The sequence below is a fragment of the Orycteropus afer genome, unplaced genomic scaffold (assembly GCF_000298275.1).
Source record: "Orycteropus afer afer isolate SDZICR_OR568_19922 unplaced genomic scaffold, OryAfe1.0 scaffold00366, whole genome shotgun sequence".
In the NCBI taxonomy this organism is placed as follows: domain Eukaryota; kingdom Metazoa; phylum Chordata; class Mammalia; order Tubulidentata; family Orycteropodidae; genus Orycteropus; species Orycteropus afer.
In genome coordinates, this window is record NW_006921953.1 from 1397357 (window position 1) to 1415499 (window position 18143).

The 18143-nt window shown below is 38.0% G+C and overlaps 1 protein-coding gene across 1 annotated transcript in view; it reads left to right on the top strand.

The window, feature by feature from the left end:
- The window catches only part of NSD1 (nuclear receptor binding SET domain protein 1), a 252169-nt gene that overhangs the window by 80547 nt on the left and 153479 nt on the right, over window positions 1-18143 (top strand). The window contains exon 2 of the mRNA XM_007952943.2: window positions 16790-16925. Within this exon, the coding sequence (XP_007951134.1) occupies window positions 16790-16925 (136 nt within the window). The remainder of the gene's footprint in view (window positions 1-16789; window positions 16926-18143) is intronic.

The following is an 18143-nucleotide window of genomic DNA, read 5'->3' on the forward strand; positions in this document are numbered from 1 at the left end:
TATTGATTAGATTGATTGAGATGATGCCTGGAAGGCACAGAGAAGGCCTATAGTAGAATGTTACCCCTTCTCCCAAATGATCTGTCAGTACTTAAATGAGTGAGTATTTTGGTTTGAATATGGTTCCAATTTACCGACAAAATCACAGATTAAACATTGGTCATGTTTTCAGTCATTATGGAAACAGACTGCTTGTGTTTTGTTGATTATGCAAAGTTATTGTACTATGTGGATCAGAACAAATAATGGATAAATTCCAGAACAATGTGGTCATGAGGAGCGTGTACATAGACCATGAGGCCATCTTTCGGACAGAATAAGGGGATAATGTGTCGTTTTAAAATTAGGAAAGGTGTGTGTCAGGGTTGTTGTATTCTTTGACCATAGTTATTCAATCTGTATCCTGGGCAGATAAGCCAAAAAGTTGGACTGCATGAAGAATTTGATACAAGGATCAGAGGAAAACTCAATCTGTGACATGCAGATGACACAGCCTTGCTTCCTGTAAGCAAAGAGTACTTGAAGTTCTTACTGGTAGAGATCAAAGACTACAGCCTTAAGTATGAATTACACCTCAACATAAAGAAAACAAAAATCCTCAAAATTTGGCCAATAAGCAACATCCTGATAAATAGAGAAAAGATTGAAGGTGTCAAGGATTCCGCTTTTACTTGGATCCACAATCAATGCCCATGGAAGCTGTAGTCACGAAATCAAAGGACATATTGCATTGGGCAAATCTGCTGAAGACCTCTTTAAAGTGTTAAAAAGTGAAGATTTCACTTTGAGGACTAATGTGTGCCTGATCCAAATGTCACCTCATATGCGTGTGAAAGCTGGACAGTGAATGTCTTAGTTCTCCACATCTGCTGTAACAAATACTACAAGTGGATGGTTTTAACAAACAAATTTGTTTTCCCACAATTTAGGAAGCTACAAGGGAGCTCTGGTAGCATAGTGGCTAAGACACTTGCCTGCTAACCAGGCGGCTGGTGGTTGAAACCCAAGGAGGGGTCGCTATGAGTCAGGTATGACTCGACGGCACATAACAACAACAACAACAACAACAAGTCTGAATTCAGTGTAATGGCTCTCGGGGAACACTTTCTCTCTATGTCACTTGTTCCTAGGAGGATCCCAGCACAGGGATCCTGGGGCAAAAGGATGCACTCCACTCCTAACTCCTCTTTCTTAGTGGTAGTAGGTCCCCCTTCCCTGCTCCTTTCTTTCTTCCTTTATCTATTGTAAGATAAAAAGTGTTGCAGGCTATACTCAAGGGAAGTTCCCCTTTTACTGGATCAGGGCTGTGATGGAATTAAGGGTATCGAATCCTTTTACACCTGATTGATTTATTACATCAGATCACATCATGGGTTATCAATATGTATCTGCCACATTACATTGTTACATAACATCTAAACCACATAGAATCATGGCCCAGCAAAGTTGGCACAAATTTTGGGGAACATGATTCAGTTCGTAACAATGAATAAGAAAGCCTGAAGAATTATTCATGTATTTGAATTATGGTGTTGGTGAAGAATATTGTATATACCATGGACTGCCAGAAGAACAAACAAACCTGTCTTGGAAGACAGAGCCAGGATGCTCCTTAGAAGTGAAAATGGCCAGACTTTTGTCTGATGTACTTTTGATATGTTATCAGTAGGGACCAGGCCCTGGAGAAGGCCATCATGCTTGGTAAAGTAGAGGGTCAGCAAAAAAAAAAAGGAAGGCCCTCAACACTATGGATTGACACCATGGCTGCAACAATGGGCTTAAATACAACAATAATTGTCAGGATGTTGCAGGACATGGCAGCATTTCATTTGGTTGGTTGTACGTGGGGTCACTATAGTCAGAACCAACACAATGTCACTTAACAACATCTTCGTAATAGTATAAAAATATTTTTTTTAATGGTTTAAATTGGTTCCAGTTTGGAAAAAAATGAGGAATGTAGAAAACTATAGATGCATCTGTTGTTAGGCTATAAGTTAGATTATTAAGAAATTGACTTTTGAGCATTTGTATAGGAAGCTATGATCTTAAGGAATGCTAGCATGAATACATTAAAACACTACTCACTATTACACTAATTTTATTTCCTTCTTTTGATAGTTTCAATCAAAATTATTGTTACATTTGTGTATAAAATAGGAAACAGTATTGGTTAATAGGCAGTTAGATATGTGCATAACTGTTGGACTGGCAAATAATATGAGAAGTTTCTCTTAACAGACTGCTTCGGTAGCTACATGGAAATCATTCAGAAATGAAGAAATGAGAAACCCTATAAATGAATTAGGAGCTCTGGTAACATAGTGTCTAAGGCACTTGACTGCTAACCAGAAGGCTGACAGTTCAAACCCTCCAGCCACTCCTCGGAAGGAAGGTTGGGCAATCTACTTCTGTAGTGATACTGCCTTGGAAACCCAAGGAGGAGTCGCTGTGAGTCAGGTCCGACTTGACGGCACATAACAACAGCAACAACAACAACATAAATGAATTGCTAGTGTACCAGATTTACTATTTGTTACTATAAATCATTGTCCTATTTCTTGTAAATTAGAGCCATAAGCCATAATTTAATTAATATTTCTGGAATCTTTTTTCCATTTTTAGGTTGTTGCTGTTAGGACATTGAGTCGGTTCCAACTCATAGTGACCCTGTGTATATCAGAACAAAACACTATCGAGTCTGGTGCCATCCTCACAATCATTGTTATGGTTGAGCCCATTGTTGCAGCCACTGTGTCAATCCATGTTGTTGAGTGTCTTTCCCTTTTTCACTGACCATCGGCTTTACTAAGCATGATATATCCTTCCCTAAGGACTGGTCCAGTCTCTTCTTACCACATGACCAAAGTATGAGTGACAAAGCCTGGCTATTCTCACTTCTGGCTGTACTTCTTCCAAGACAGATTTGTTTGTTCTTCTGGCATTCTATTTTATTTATTTATTTTTTTTATTAGGATTTGGGTGAAGATTTACAGAGTAAATTCACTTTTCATACAGCAGTTCACATATACTTTGTCTCATGTCATTGACCAAAATTTACAATGCAGCAGCTCCCCTCCCACTTCCTCCCCATAGTTACCTCCTCCCAGTGTCCATCCCTTCATACTTTTCTGCACCCTGAGAGGCCCATTGTCTGCCAACCCTGTATATGATCTTGGATACACTCTCCATTTAGACATACATAATTGTTTAGCTTGTTCTCCCATCTATCCGTCCCTATACCCATGTTTGCTTTCATTGACAACTCAGTATTATATTTGCAAAGGGGTTCATATTTGTTGTTTGTACTGCCCATGTAACTCTCTCTGTCTTTCTCATCCTCAATGCTGCCATATTGGTCACTCACATTTGGTACATTGCCCTTCTCTTCACCCAAATCAATATTTATCTCTATCTATCTAACAGCATTCCCTCCCCTCCCCTCCCACTCCTGGTAACCAACAAAGAAAATTTCCTTCTGTAAATAAACCTTTCCTTGACTTTTACAATAATGGACTAATACAATATTTGTCCTTTTGTGACTGACTTATTTCGCTCAGCATAATGTCCTCCAAGTTCATCCACGTTATGCGGTGTTTTGCAGATTCTACATTATTCTTTAGCGTTGCATAGTATTCCATTGTGTGAATGTACCAAAGTTTGGTTATCCATTCCTCAGTTGTTGGACATCTAGGTTGTTTCCAAGTTTTGGCTATTGTAAATAGTGCTGTGATGAACATCGGCGTGCATATATCTGTTCTTGTTATGGCCTGGCATTCTATTTTATTTTCAATAATCTTTGCCAGTACTACAATTCAAAGGTAGTAATTATTTTTCACTTTTCCTTATTTATTGTCTGGCTTTTACATGCATATGAAGCTATTGAAAATAGCCTGTGTCTTGGAGTTGTCTGAAACTTAGTTTTCAAAGTGACATCTTTGCTGTGAATTTAAAGAGGTCTTTTGCAGCAGATTTACCCAGTGCAATACATCATTTATTTGATTTTTTAACTGTTGCTCCCATGGATGTTGATTGTAGATCCAAGTAAAATGAAACTCTTGATAACTTCAATCTTTTTATCATGAGTCAATCTTTTTATCGTGATGTTCCTTATTGGTCCATTTTTGAGGATTTTCTATTATTTATGTTGAGGTGTAATCCATACTGAAGGCTGTAGTCTTTGCTCTTCATCATTAAATGCTTCAAGTCTTTTTTACTTTCAGGAATCAAGGTTGTGTCAGCTGTGTACATCTAAGGCTGTTAATGAGTCTTCCTTCAGTCTTGATGCCCTATTCTTCTTCAGATAGTCCAGCTTCTCAGATTATTTTTCCAGCATACAGGTTGAATAAATACAGTGAAAGATATAGCCGTGATGCATACCTTTCCTAATTTTAACACATGTAGTATCTCCTTATTCTGTTTGAATGATTGCTTCTTGGTCTATGTACACATTAGGTGCATGAGCACATTTGAGTATTGTGGAATTCCCATTGTTATTTATAATTTGTTATGATCCACACTGTTGAATGCTTCTGCACAGTTAATGAAACGGTAAACATCTTTCTAGTATTCTTTGCTTTCATCCATGATTCAGTGTTTTGTTTGTTTGTTTGTTTGTTTTTACAATTTTTTGACTGTAAGTATGTTCATAGAGTTGTACAATAAATTACCACACTCAGTCAATTTTAGAACATTTCCTTCACCTCAGTAAGAAATCCTGTATCCGTTACAAGTCTCTTTCCATTTTCCTCAATCCTCTTTCTTCCCCCCATTGTGGTCCCAAAGAGGCAAGGAGACTGCATCTTCTGACCTCCTCTAACCCTACAAGAGGAAGACAGAATCACCATCAGTAGCCCAAGGCCTGTTCCTGTGAGACCAGACACCAACTGCTCCTCCCACAGCACCCACCACCTTTCTGCTGGGTTCGATAATTCGCTGCAATGGCCACACAGAACTCACAGTTTATGGGGTTTATTAGGGAAGCACCAGGCTACAATTCGAGTTCAGGAACAATGCTCAGTCTCTCTCAGCCAACAGTCTCTTTCAGTCTTTCTTTTAGCAGTGTGTGTCTTTTTGTGTTTCTCTCTCAGCAATGTGCGTCTCTTGATTTCTCTCAGCAGTATGTCTTTCTCAGCCAGCAGTCAGAGAGACTTCTGCTTCTGGAAGGGTGCCTTTTTGACCCTGGCAGAGTGGCCAACCAACTAATCCTAGCATCAGAATTTTATACACTTGAGAGAGAGCGAACTTCCCAGAAAATAACTTGGTGCTACACTGAACAGAAATACCCCAGGTGGATAACTTTAATAATCAGGAGTCACTTTGTTGCTCATGGCAAATTCCACCCTGGAGTTTACAAAGACTTATGGCTAGAAAAGCCACACTGCGGAGTTTACTACACAGCACCTAGATAACCACTAATCTGTTTTGTCTCTGTGAATTTGCCTATTCTGGACATTGCATCTAACGGAATCTTAAAATATTTGATCCTTTGTGCTTGACTTGTTTTATTTAGCATGATGTTGTCAGGGTTTGTCTATTTTGTAGCATGTATCAGTACTTCATTTGTTTTTTTGCTGAAGAGTATTTCATTGTGTGCATATATCACATTTTATTTCTCCCATTTTCATTTCATGGGTTTGGTTTGTTTAGAGTTGTTGGCTGTTAGGTTACTATGAACCTTCACGTACAAGTTTTTGTGTTGTCCTAAGTTTTCATTTCTCTGGAATATATACCTAGGAGTAGAATTGTTGCATCATAGAGTAGTGTTATATTTAACTATTTGAGGAAGTACTTGACTGTTTCCAGAATGGCTGCACAACTTGACATTTCCATGAGTAGTGTGTGAGGGTCACAGTTTTCCATATCTTCACCAACTATCACCAACTGTTATTATTTTCTGTTTTTTGAGTATAGCCATCATAGCGTGTGTGAAGTAATATCTTTGGTTTTTAATTTATATTTCCCTGATGACTAATGATTTTGATCATCACTTTATGTGCTTAATGGCCATTTATGGTAATGTGTCCATTTTTCAGTTGGGTAGTTTAGGTCTTTTTTTTTTTTTTTTTTTGCTTTATTTTTATATTTCTTTACATTCTAGATGCTAGACTGTAATCAGATACATAATTTGCAGGGGTGTCTTTTTACTTTATTGATGGTATTTTTTTGATGCACAAAAGTTTTAAATTTTTATGATGTCCAATTTATCTTTTCTTTTGTTGCTTATGTTTTTCTTATCTATGTGCTTTGTTTTATCTGAGAATATATTGTCAAACTGAAAGATATGGAGAATTCCCTTATGTTTTTGTCTAAAAGCCTTACAGTTTTTTAGTCTTTAAGTTTAGGCCTTTTATGCATTTTGAGTTAATTTTTGTATGTGGTGTAAGGTAGTGGTCCAGCTTCATTCTTTTACAAGTAGATGTCCAGTTTCTCTTGAAAAGTTGTTATTATTTTTTTTTTACAGATCCCAGTTCCAAGGTTTTATAGTATAGTTTACTATGAAATGACATGTTACTGTCAGTGACAAAAAAGAAAGGAAAATACTGAATTGAGTTGGCTTTTTTTTAAATTGTGATTTGGGTGAAGGTTTACGTAGCAAATTCACTTTCCATACAGCGGTTCACATATACTTTCTCTCATGACATTGACTACAGTTTACCACTATGCAGCAGCTCCCCTCCTACTTCCTCCGCATAGTTACCTCTTCCCTGTGTCCATCCCTCCATGCACTCCTGGCCCATTGAGCTTTCTCCCTGTGCATAAGCAGCTCTTCTTTCTCCCATGATTGTTCTCTCCAAGGAGTGTATCTACTTGAGGTAAATGTTCAAGTGAGTTGGCTTTTAAGGTGAATTTCAACACTTTAAAACATTCTGGCCATATTTACTTACACTCAAAATTAGAGGAGAGCAATGGGTTATAATATAAAAACGTACTGTTGAAAATTACAAGTATTCCCTGATTCATGATGGGGTTCCATTCCATTATAAGTCGTTTCTGATGGAAGTTGAATACTTCTCTCTCTCTCTCTTTTTTTTTTTTTTTTAAGGTTTTTACTATTTTATTACTCTGGGGAGCCCACAGGTTACAAATGAGATCTATTCCTAAATATATTTTTCTGTATTTTTTCTGAAATCTTCAACAATTTTCTCTGTGGATTTACCTGTCTCTTCTTGTTCTGGAATTCTGATTACATGTAAGTTATTCCTCTTGATGATATACCACATGGATTTTAGTGTTTCTTCATGATGTTTTGATATTTTGTCTGATCGATCCCTTAACAAAGTTGTATTGTTCTGGAATTCTGATTACATGTAAGTTATTCCTCTTGATGATATACCATATGGATTTTAGTGTTTCTTCATGATGTTTTGATATTTTGTCTGATCGATCCCTTAACAAAGTTGTATTGAGGTATTTGTTTTCAGTTTCCTTAATTGTGTCTTCTATTGATTTGATTTCTGTTCCTTTGCCCATTCAGTGTGTTACCTGTTTCAGAAATCTTAGTATTAATCTTCTGGATTTCTGTTTGTTGTTTTTGTATCATTTCTAATTTTTTATTTTGTTAATTTGTTCTTGCATTGTTTTCCTAAATTGTTCTAGAGTTGTGTCTGTGTTTTCCTTAATTTTCTCAGTGTTTTTACTGATCTTGCATGGTTTTCCTTGATCTGTCTCTCAATCCATTGAAAGTAACCAAATAGAATTTTTTGAATTCCTTGTCAGGGAGTTCTAGTGCTCCTTCCTTAGGGATATTTTCTGGGTTTCTATGCTGGTCCTTTGTTTCTACTATTTTATCTTGCTTTTTTGTGTGTACTGTGATGGTATGTTTTCTCCAAGACATTGTGGTAGTGTTGTATTTATGTTTAATTTGTGGTTGTAGGTTGGTATGATCTGCCTAAGACTTTTCCCCCCATTTTGTTTTGATACATCTGTGTAAGCAGGGTACTGTGCTCTATTAGCTAGTTGTTTGCACTTAGGCACTCACCCCCTGTCTCCTGGTGAGTGTGATAGAGGATGAGAGTGTGTACACAGATCTCTGTTACTTTTTTTTAAAGAGCAGTTGTGGGTGAGTTGAACTGGTATTGGTTGCTGTCTGTCATGGGTCAGTTGGTGCAAAAGCACATGGTGAACCTCACTTGGTGGGGCTGCAGGAGCTGCAGTATGGTTGAGTTTGTGTGGGAATGATTGATGTTTCCCACTCAGTTAGACAAAAAAAAAAATTCAAAACATCATAAGAAAAACAAACACGAGAACGAAATATTCAAACTGCATAAACAGGGACAATCGTGAACACGGAAAAAATGCAATAAATAAAACTTTCAAAATATATTTAAAAAGGATAACAGAAAGAATGCGAAAAAGAGAGAGAGAAAAGCCACAATATCTGAGGAGGGAGGAATGAGAGAAAACAAGAGTAAAAGAGTAGGAAAAACTTCAAAAGGAAAAGCAAGAGATGGGAAGAACCAAAAGAAAAAACAGTGGGAACCAGGGAAAGGGAAGAGAATATAAAGAAAAAGGATGAAAGAAAATACAAGAACCATGGACAGGAAAGTGGGAAATAAATGAAGAATGTAAGATGATAAAAAGAATAATTTTAAAAACCAGACTGTGGTGGGTGGGGTATGGCACCCAGGCTCAGACCAGAATGGAACCCTCTAAGGTTAAGGAGGTGGGAGGATGGTCATGTCCCTGTTCACCAAGAGGGTACGGGGCACGAGAGTAATGGGGAATATCACACCTCTCCAGTCATCAGTCTCCAGTGCAGTTACCCATGCTGTCCTCAGCAGGGGGAACCAACTCTCTGGTTGCAGTCTAAGCATGAACACCACTCTCACATGCTCAAAATGGCTATGCCAACTGCTTGCAGATATCCAAAATGGCTGTGCCCTCAGGACAGTCACTGGCAACCCACAGGTCTACCTGTCCCCTTCCTCACTATTCTCCCTTCTTGACAGATACCAATGCAGTCCTTGCACATGCAGCCTTGGTGTACAGAGTGGATTGTTAGGTTGTTACCGGGAAATACTCAAAATGGCAGTGCCTTCTCAACAGCTGGCAGTCTTCAAGTTCCTTTTGCCTTCTTACTCACTGTTTCATTCAGGTTGTTCTACTAATTGTTATTAATCTACTTTTTTATCCTTCCCATCAAAGCTCAGGGTTCCAGGATCGCCTATTGTATTGATTTCAATTGGTTTCTTATTGCTTTGTTGCAGAGGGTCTGTGTAGCTTGTTTGCCTATTGTGCCATCTTGCTGGAACTCCTCTGAAATGTGTTTTTAAGAATTTTCAGGTCAGTCAGTACAGGTGCATATAGCCCCTATTTAGCCTTTAGTTCAAGAAAAGCATAGAAGGGACCAAGTTTGATGGTCTGATAGAGCCTGGTGGAACCTCTGAGACTGTGCACCTGAACTGCCCTTCAGGTCTGGAATTGAACCCATACCTATGACTTCCAGCCAAACAAAAGACAGGCATATGAGTTGAACATTTACCTGACGTAGATACACTCCTTGGAGAGAACAATCATGGGAGAAAGAAAGGCTTTTTATGCACAGGGAGACAGCTCAGGGGGCAGGATTGCGTGGAGGGATGGACACAGGGAAGAGATAACTATCGGGAGGAAGTGGGAGGGGAGCTGGTGCATTGTGGTAAATTGTAGTCAATGTCATGAGACAAAGCATATGGAAGTGAATTTGTTTGCTCTGTAAACTTTCACCCAAACCACAATTAAAAAAAAAAAAAAAAAAGAAAAAGGCTATAAGCCTTTACAGTGATTCCAAAGCTGCACATGTGCAACAAGTGAAGATGATAGATGAAGAATTTGTTACTAGTAGGGTTTGGTTCAGTCATTTCACAGTGAGGGCACATTTATATAAACATAAAATGGATTTCGAGGTGAAACAGCATTTCCCCCCCCCCCCCCCAAAGATATCCTCCAGCCATGCTGTTTTGAATGTGTGTGACTGTCAACTGTCCTGCCAATAATCCAGTCTCACTCATCAGGCTTCTGAAAGCTCACTACAGCTCATCTGAGTTTCCCATTACAGCTCTTACATCTGTAATTTTTTCTGTTACATTTAACCATGACGTATTACCCAAATTGTAATAGTCAGGTCTGTTCTTGTTGCTTTGTTGGTCATGACAGAACTGGTTTGAATCTGTTCGAAGATCTGCTTAAACGGCAAGTAAGAGTCATCTGTTACTTGGATATTGGTAGCTTGGAGACTCCCTATATTCTGTTTTATTATTAGTATCTGTGTAAATCTGATCTTTATTTGTCTTTGAGGGTTAGAGACAGTACAAATAAACATCTGTGAATAAGTATCTGAGAATGGTAACATCACCAAATTATATTCTCCAACATTGTATGTAGTACTATGTTACTGACTATAAGGTGTACCAAAAAAAAAAAAAAAAAAAAACCAGAACACCAAATAATCCATAGATGGGTCCTAGGTGTGTGTGGTTTGTCATAACTCAAATGTGTCTTAATTTGGACTGCCTGTAATGTGGATTTAAGTCCTAGTCTTTGCGATTTTGACTTAACCTCTTTGAGCCTCAATTTCTACATTTATAAAAAAAAGATAATGCTACTTCATAATCTGAAGATTAAACAAGATGATATATGTCAAAAGACTTAAACCTCTCCCCACTCGCCAAACCCATTGCCACTGAGTTGGTTCCAACTCACAGTGACCCTGCAGGACAGAGTAGAACTTCCCCATAGGGTTTCCAAGGCTGTAAATCTTTATGGAAGCAGATTTTCTCATCTTTCTTCTGCAGAACATCTGGTAGGTTCAAACCGTTTTTGGTTGGCAGCTGAATGCCTTAACCACTATGCCAGCAGACTTCCTTGTAAAAAGGTTTGGTACCAGTATATTTAGTATTTCCAACTGGACTTTTTTTTTTTTAAAGGAGCTCTGGTGCCACAGTACCTAAGGTCTTTGACTGCTAACCAAAAGATTGGTGGTTCAAACCCAACAGCCACTTTGGGGAAGAAAGCCAGGGCAATCTGCTTGTGTAAAGATTTACTGCTTTGGAAACCCAGCGGGGGTTGCTGTGAGTCAGAATTGACTTGATGGCAGTGGGTTAACTGGATATTACAGAGACCAGGGAAACCAACCATTCAGTAATCTTGCCTTATGTCAGTCTCAGCACAGGTGCCACTTCATCAGTTAAGTCTTCTTGAATATACTGAAGTGTGTTAGTGTCAGGAATTGTGACTTAAGTTTTGTGTCTCTTGTTTAGCTTTGTATGTTGATGGTATTAAGTTAGTGAGTAGTTGAATTACGGATTTTAAAACAGGAATTATTTGGGAATCTATTTCTTTCTAATGGAACCCTGGTGACACTGTGGTTAAGCTCTCTGCTGTGTACTGAAAAGTTGGTGGTTTGAACCCACTAGTGGCTCTGTAGGAGAACAATGTGTGGCGTCTGCTACCATAAATATTTACAGCCTTGGAAACCCTATGTGATAGTTGTACTCTGTCCGATAGGTTCATGTTGAGAGTTGGAATCAACTCATTGGCAGTGGGTTTGGTCTTTCGGTTTTATATCTTTCCAAGGTGACTTTTTCTAGTTTTTTCTGAAGAATGTCATCTACCTTTTTTCTAGTCTTGTTCTTATTTCATCTGTTTTCATATTTAGAAACCTCTCTTTCATGTGAAATTCTGGTGTGTGTCTAATTTTATATATTCAGGTAGTTCAATTTAAATATTGTCTAAATAATAGCATTAACAATATGTATTTTTTTTATTTGGTCATTGTGGTAAACATCAGGCTATTCAGGAGAAATTTAATGTTTTAGATTTTCTAACAGTCTTCACCTATAATACTATCAACGTAATGAAACTTTTATTTGTGTTTTCAATAATCTTGTTATTCTTTATCAGCATAGTAATAGCTGTTAGTTTCAGCATAGTAATAGCTGTTACATTGTATGTGTCACTGTATTACATTTTTGATAGCACATGACTTCATACGCACTTTGCATATTTCATGGAATTATCATTATATACACCAGCCACTCCTCGGAAGGAAGGTTGGGCAATCCTACTTCCGTAGTGATACTGCCTCGGAAACCCAAGGAGGGGTCACTATGAGTCAGGGCTGACTCGACGGCACATAACAACAACATAACAACTTTGTTTATAAAGTCTCTTGCTGGATTTAATTTTTATTTTAGTAAATAGCTGCTTCAATATTTTTTCCTAAAATTCTTATTTGAATTATTTTCTTTAGCTTAAAATGTATGAGTGGATTAATAGTTATTTTAACCTTGATAGTTTGTAGTACAGCAAGTGTTACTTTTCCCATCTTATGATTTAAGAAACTGAGGCTGAATTAACTAACTGGTTTAAGGTGACACAATTATCAATAGAGTCAGAGGATAGAATTCAAAATACTGTTTAGTTTGGTTGTGTGAATCTTGGCTTTTGCCTTTCCTGATACCACTCATGTTTTTTCATCTCTCTCTGTTGAAAGCTTCTGCTTTATGGCTGTATGAAAAACCAAACTCACTGACATGGAGTTGATTCTGAATAGTGGCCGTATTTTGAACAGAACTTCCACATAGGGTTTCCAAGCTATAAATCTGTATGGAAGCAAATTGCCATGTTTTTTGCCCATGGGGTGGCTTTGAACCACTGACCTTTTGTTTAGTGGTCGAGCACTTAACCACTGTGCTGACAGGGCTCCTTTTATGGCTGTGCTTCCTGATAATATAATTCATTCATAGTAGTAACATGAAGGAAAGGTTGAAGTAACACCACGTCATACATTAACCGATTATGTCTCAATTTGTCATAAATCATATCATAATCATGGGGTTTTACTGTTACTGGTATAGTACAGGAGTGGTTAAAAGTTTGACACTGGGGTTAGACTGCCCAAGTTTCAATTTTGGCTCTGCCACTTTCTAACTAGTGCCTAAGGCACTTGACTGCTAACCAGAAGGCTAGTGGTTCAAACCCACCAACCACTCCTCGAAAGGAAGGTTGGGCAATCTACTTCCGTAGTGATACTGCCTCAGCAACCCAAGGAGGGGTTGCTATGAGTCGGGTCCGACTCGACGGCACATAACAACAACAACAATCCTAACCAAAAAACAAACTGGTTGCTATGAAGTTGGTTCTGACCTGTGGTGGTACCAGTGTTTCGTAGTAGAACCATGCTGTATAGGGGTTCCAATGGCTATAATCTTTGGAACTGGATTGCTAGGTCTTTCTTCTGAGGCACTTCTGGGTGGATTCAGAATGCCAGCTTTTCAGTTAGTAGCCCAGCACTTAATTATTTGTGCTATCTAGGCTATAATCAGAAGGGTCCCTTCTCTGGAGAAGGATATTATTCTTGGTAAAGTGGAGAGTCAACAAAAAAGGGGAAGGCTTTCAACAAGATGGATTGACACAGTGGCTGCAATGATGGGCTCAGGTATAGAAGGGATTGTGAGGGTGGCACAGGACAGGGCAGTGTTTCATTCTGTTGTACATATGCTAAAAACACAAGGAGGCCACATCTTCTGACCTCCTCTAACTGCACAAGAGTAAGACAGAAGCACCATCAGTAGCCTGAGGTTCATTACTGTGAGGCCATACATGCTGACTCCTAAATATATTTAATAAAATATGAAAAAAAATTATATTTATTTAATAAAATATGAAAAAAAATTATATTTATTTAATAAAATATAATTCTTGTCTTATTTGGAGATAGGTCTATATAAATGAAGAGTGAATTACAGTGTTTATAATCAGTATTCTGTGGTATTTAGCTTACTTCATCTAAAAGCACAGTCTTCAAGTTGATTGGTATCTTACTAATCACCTAATGAGCTCAGTCTTTCTATGGTATTCTTGAGATGGGACATAATACATTATTCATTTGAATGATTGCAGTGAATTAATTCAGCAAACTCTTCATTGAACTATTTCTCTGTTTCAATTGGGTACTCTTTAGGTGTTGATAATGGAGGAAAGATTGAGCTTAAGGAGGAACTCACTATACCTTTTTCAAGACATGATACCTAATCAAAAAGAAAAATATTTATATTACCTCCTAGGGTAAGCCTTGGTAGTTCAGCAGGACTGGGCTATTAACTGAAAGGTTGTTAACCCACCCAATGGTTCTGTGGGAGAAAGTCTTGGTGATCCGCTCTGGTAAAGATAACAGCCATAAAAACTCTGTGTGGCCTTTCTACATGATCACAAATGGGGTTGCTGTAAGTTGAAACTGACTGGAAGACAGCTAACAACAACAAAAGTGTAAATGGAAAAGGTGGCTATAGCTGACATACTCTAGATGTTTCTTTCGGATACCCAGAAAATTGAAGGACTCATTGTCTTAGGACACTTGTAATTCATTTGTGGCACACCAGGTGAGCTGCTCAGGCCTAATCGAGTCAGGAGGTTGTGCCATTTATTGTGGACCTTAAAGTGATAGACATGGGTTTAAAGCTGAGTTGGAAGCATTTCTGTCACAGACCAATTAGGCATAGTATTTTTCATAAAAGATTCAATCTAGGTCACTGCATTCACAGTTCCAAAGAGCCTAATTAATTTATATATTTAATTTTTATTGTGATTTGGGTGAGAGTTTACAAAGCCTATTCATTTTCCATACAACAATTCATACACATTTGCTTCATAATATTGACTGCAGTTCCCCACAGCTTAACAGCTCTCTTCCCACTTCCTCCCTATAGTTACCTCTTCCCTGTGTCTGTTACTCTCATACACTTCTGTTCCACCAGCTATCTCCCTGTGCAAACACTACCTTTCTATTCTCCCACAATTGATCACTCCAAGGAGTGTACCTACCTGATGAAACATTTACCCTATATACCTGTTGTTTGGCTGAAAGTCACAGGAGTGAGTTCACTTCCAGACCTGAAGGGTAACTAGGGGCTATAGTCTCAGAGGTCTCACCAGGTTCTATCAGACCAGCAAACCTGGTCTTTTTTTTTTTCTTTTATGATTTTGAGTTTTGTTCCATGTTGTTCTCCCACTCTGGGCAGGATCTCCTGCACCAATCCCCCCTGCCTCTGAGTGGTTGGCAGTGATAGCTGGGGTACTATCTAGTTCTGTTGGTCTCATGGTCTTATCAGCTAAGGATCCCATAGTCTACTAGTCCTTTGGAGTGTTTGCATGTGTCTTTGGTTTTCTTCATTCTTCTATGTTCTGCATGAGGAAAGACCCGTCGTTACATCTAGATGGTCATGTGCAAGCTTTTAAGACCCGAGTTGCTACTCACCAAAGTAAGAGGTAGAACAATGTTTTTGTGTAGTATGTTATGCCAGTTGAGATTGATGTCCACTATGACCATGGTTCTGAGCCCACAGGTCTAACTACGTGCTCCCTCAGGGAGGTTAGCTTTGGCTAAGAAGTTACCATAACTTTGCCCCTTGTTAGCTCTATTATATATTTGGACATTCTTCTTTTTTTTTTTTTTAATTGTGATTCGGGTGAAGATTTACAGAGCAAATTCACTTTCCATATAGCAGTTCACATATACTTTGTCTCATGTCATTGAGAACAGTTTACCACAATGGAACAGCTCCCCTCCCACTTCCTCCCCATAATTACTTCTTCCCAGTGTCCATCCCTCCATACGCTCCTGCCCCCTGAGCTGTCTCCCTGTGCATAAGCAGCCCTTCTTTCTCCCATGATTGTTCTCTCCTGCCAGTTGAGCTTGAGGAATTTCCTTTTATTCCTACTTTTCTGAGAATTTTTATGAGGAATGGATGTTGGATTTTATCACATGCATTTTCTATATGATTTGATATGATCATGTGGTTCTTTTCCTTTGTTTTACTTATGTGATAAATTACATTGTTCTTCTAAAGTTAAACCACGGAGACTCTTATATTGTATTCTATGTAAATGATGTCCCATAGAATTTTGTGGTACAGTGTTTTGCGTGCATCTTCCTTTGTGTATCCTGGGAGAAATCTAGGTTCATTGCTAGATTCTTACATATGCCTTTCAGGATTGTTGCATTAAAGCCATTATTGCTTATATTTTGAAATGTTTGTTGAATATCACATGTACAAGAGACCACAATCTGTTGACATTATTTAAAATTCTTTCTATAATTTTCTAATTCTTGACCTTTATTTTCTTATTCTTTATTTTTATGATGTGATACAAGGACTAAGGCAGTAATATCTTTTTCTTGGGATGATTCTGCTCATCTATGATTTCTTTCTTTAGCTTTTCATAAATAAAAATGGTTTAATTTTATTTTTTTCAAAGTATAGATAAACTGCTTATGTAAGTGAATATAAATTGAGAGCTACTTCTGTATACAAGCATACCTTGTTGTATCATGTTTCACTTTTACTGTACTTCACAGATAATGCATTTTTTAAAAATTGAAGCTTTGTGGCAACCCTGCATCCAAAATGTCTGTCAGTGCCATTTTTCACACAGCATGTGCTCACTTCATGTCTCTTTGCCACATTTTGGTAATTGTCACATTTCAGACTTTATCAAAAATATTGCACACTTAAAAGACTGCAGTGTCGTATAAACATAACTTTCATATGCTCTGGGAAACTAAAAGTTTACGTGACTCACTTTGTTGCAATAATGGCTTTTTTGTGATCTAGAACCAAACCCACAATCTCTCTTAGGTGTGCTTGTACAGAAAAGGTAACTTAGGTTTTTTTGTAGTTGTTAGGTTCGAGTGTTTTCACCCAGATTTTTTAAGGCATTATTTTCTCAGAGTAGTAATAGGACAGTGATGTACTGTTTTCGAATGTTTTTGAGTCTCATCGATATCCCATGTTTTATCTGTCTAAAGTGTCAACCCAAGAAAAAGCCAACACCACTGAAGTATGAAGTTGGAGATCTTATCTGGGCAAAATTTAAGAGACGACCATGGTGGCCCTGCAGAATTTGTTCCGATCCTTTGATTAACACACACTCAAAAATGAAAGGTAATGCTTTTACTTGATTATACATGATAAAATGCAGTATTAAATTATAAATTTGCAGTTGCCTTTACTATAACACAGTGTTACTTGCTTTTAGTAATAACTCATTTTATCTTTGCTGCATTTCATGAGTGAATTGTTACTAGCTTATATATATTTTTAAAAGTTTGGGTTACTTTATGATTTAAAAATTTTCTTTTAGTCTATCTATGTTGTTGTTGTTATGTGCCATCAAGTCGGACCCAACTCATGGCGACCCCTTCTTGGGTTTCTAAAGCAGTATCACTTCGGAAGTAGATTGCCTCATCTTCCTTCCGAGGAGTGGCTGGTGAGTTTGAACTGCCAGTCTTCTGGTTAGCAGTCAAATGCCTTAGGCACTATGCTACCAGAGCTCTTCTATAGCTTGTAGGTATGTAAAATAGTACAATTGCAATGCATGACTCCTCAAAAAAATTAGCCCTGGAGCTACCTTATAATTCAGCAATTCTACACGTTGGTATAGCCTAGTATAACATATCTAACAGAAGAAACATGAACAGACATATGCATACCTATGTTAATTACAGCACTATTCACAACAGGCAGAAAGTGGAAACAACTTAAGTCTATCTATAGACTCTAGAAAAAAGTTAGGCGTGTCATATAAAATTTACATCATGCAGAATAATTACTCAGTAAAATTATGTTTCTACTTAATTCTTCATATTTAGATAAGTTTTGATAGTTTATTTTATTTTATTTATTGTGATTTGGGTGAAGATTTTCAGAGTGAATTCACTTTCTATACAGCAGTTCACATGCACTTTGTCTCATGTCATTGACCACAGTTTACAATGCATCAGCTCCCCTCCCACTTCCTCCCCTTAGTTACCTCTTCCCAGTGACCATCCCTCCATACTCTTCCTGCGCCCTGAGCTATCTCCCTGTGCATAAGCAGCCCTTCCTTCTCCCATGATTGTTTTCTCCAGGGCATGTTTCTACTTGAGGTAAATGTTTAACTCACATGCCTGTACATTGTTTGGCTGAAAACCACAAGTGTGGGTTCAATTCCAGACCTGAAGGGCAGCCAGTGACCATAGTCTCAGTGGTTCCACCAGGCTCTATTGGACCAGCAAACCTGTTCCCCACCTTTTTTCTTTTTTCCCCCAAATGATTTTGAGTTTTGTTCCACATTGTTCTCCCTCTCTATCCAGGATCTCCTACATCCCTTCCAAGTGGATG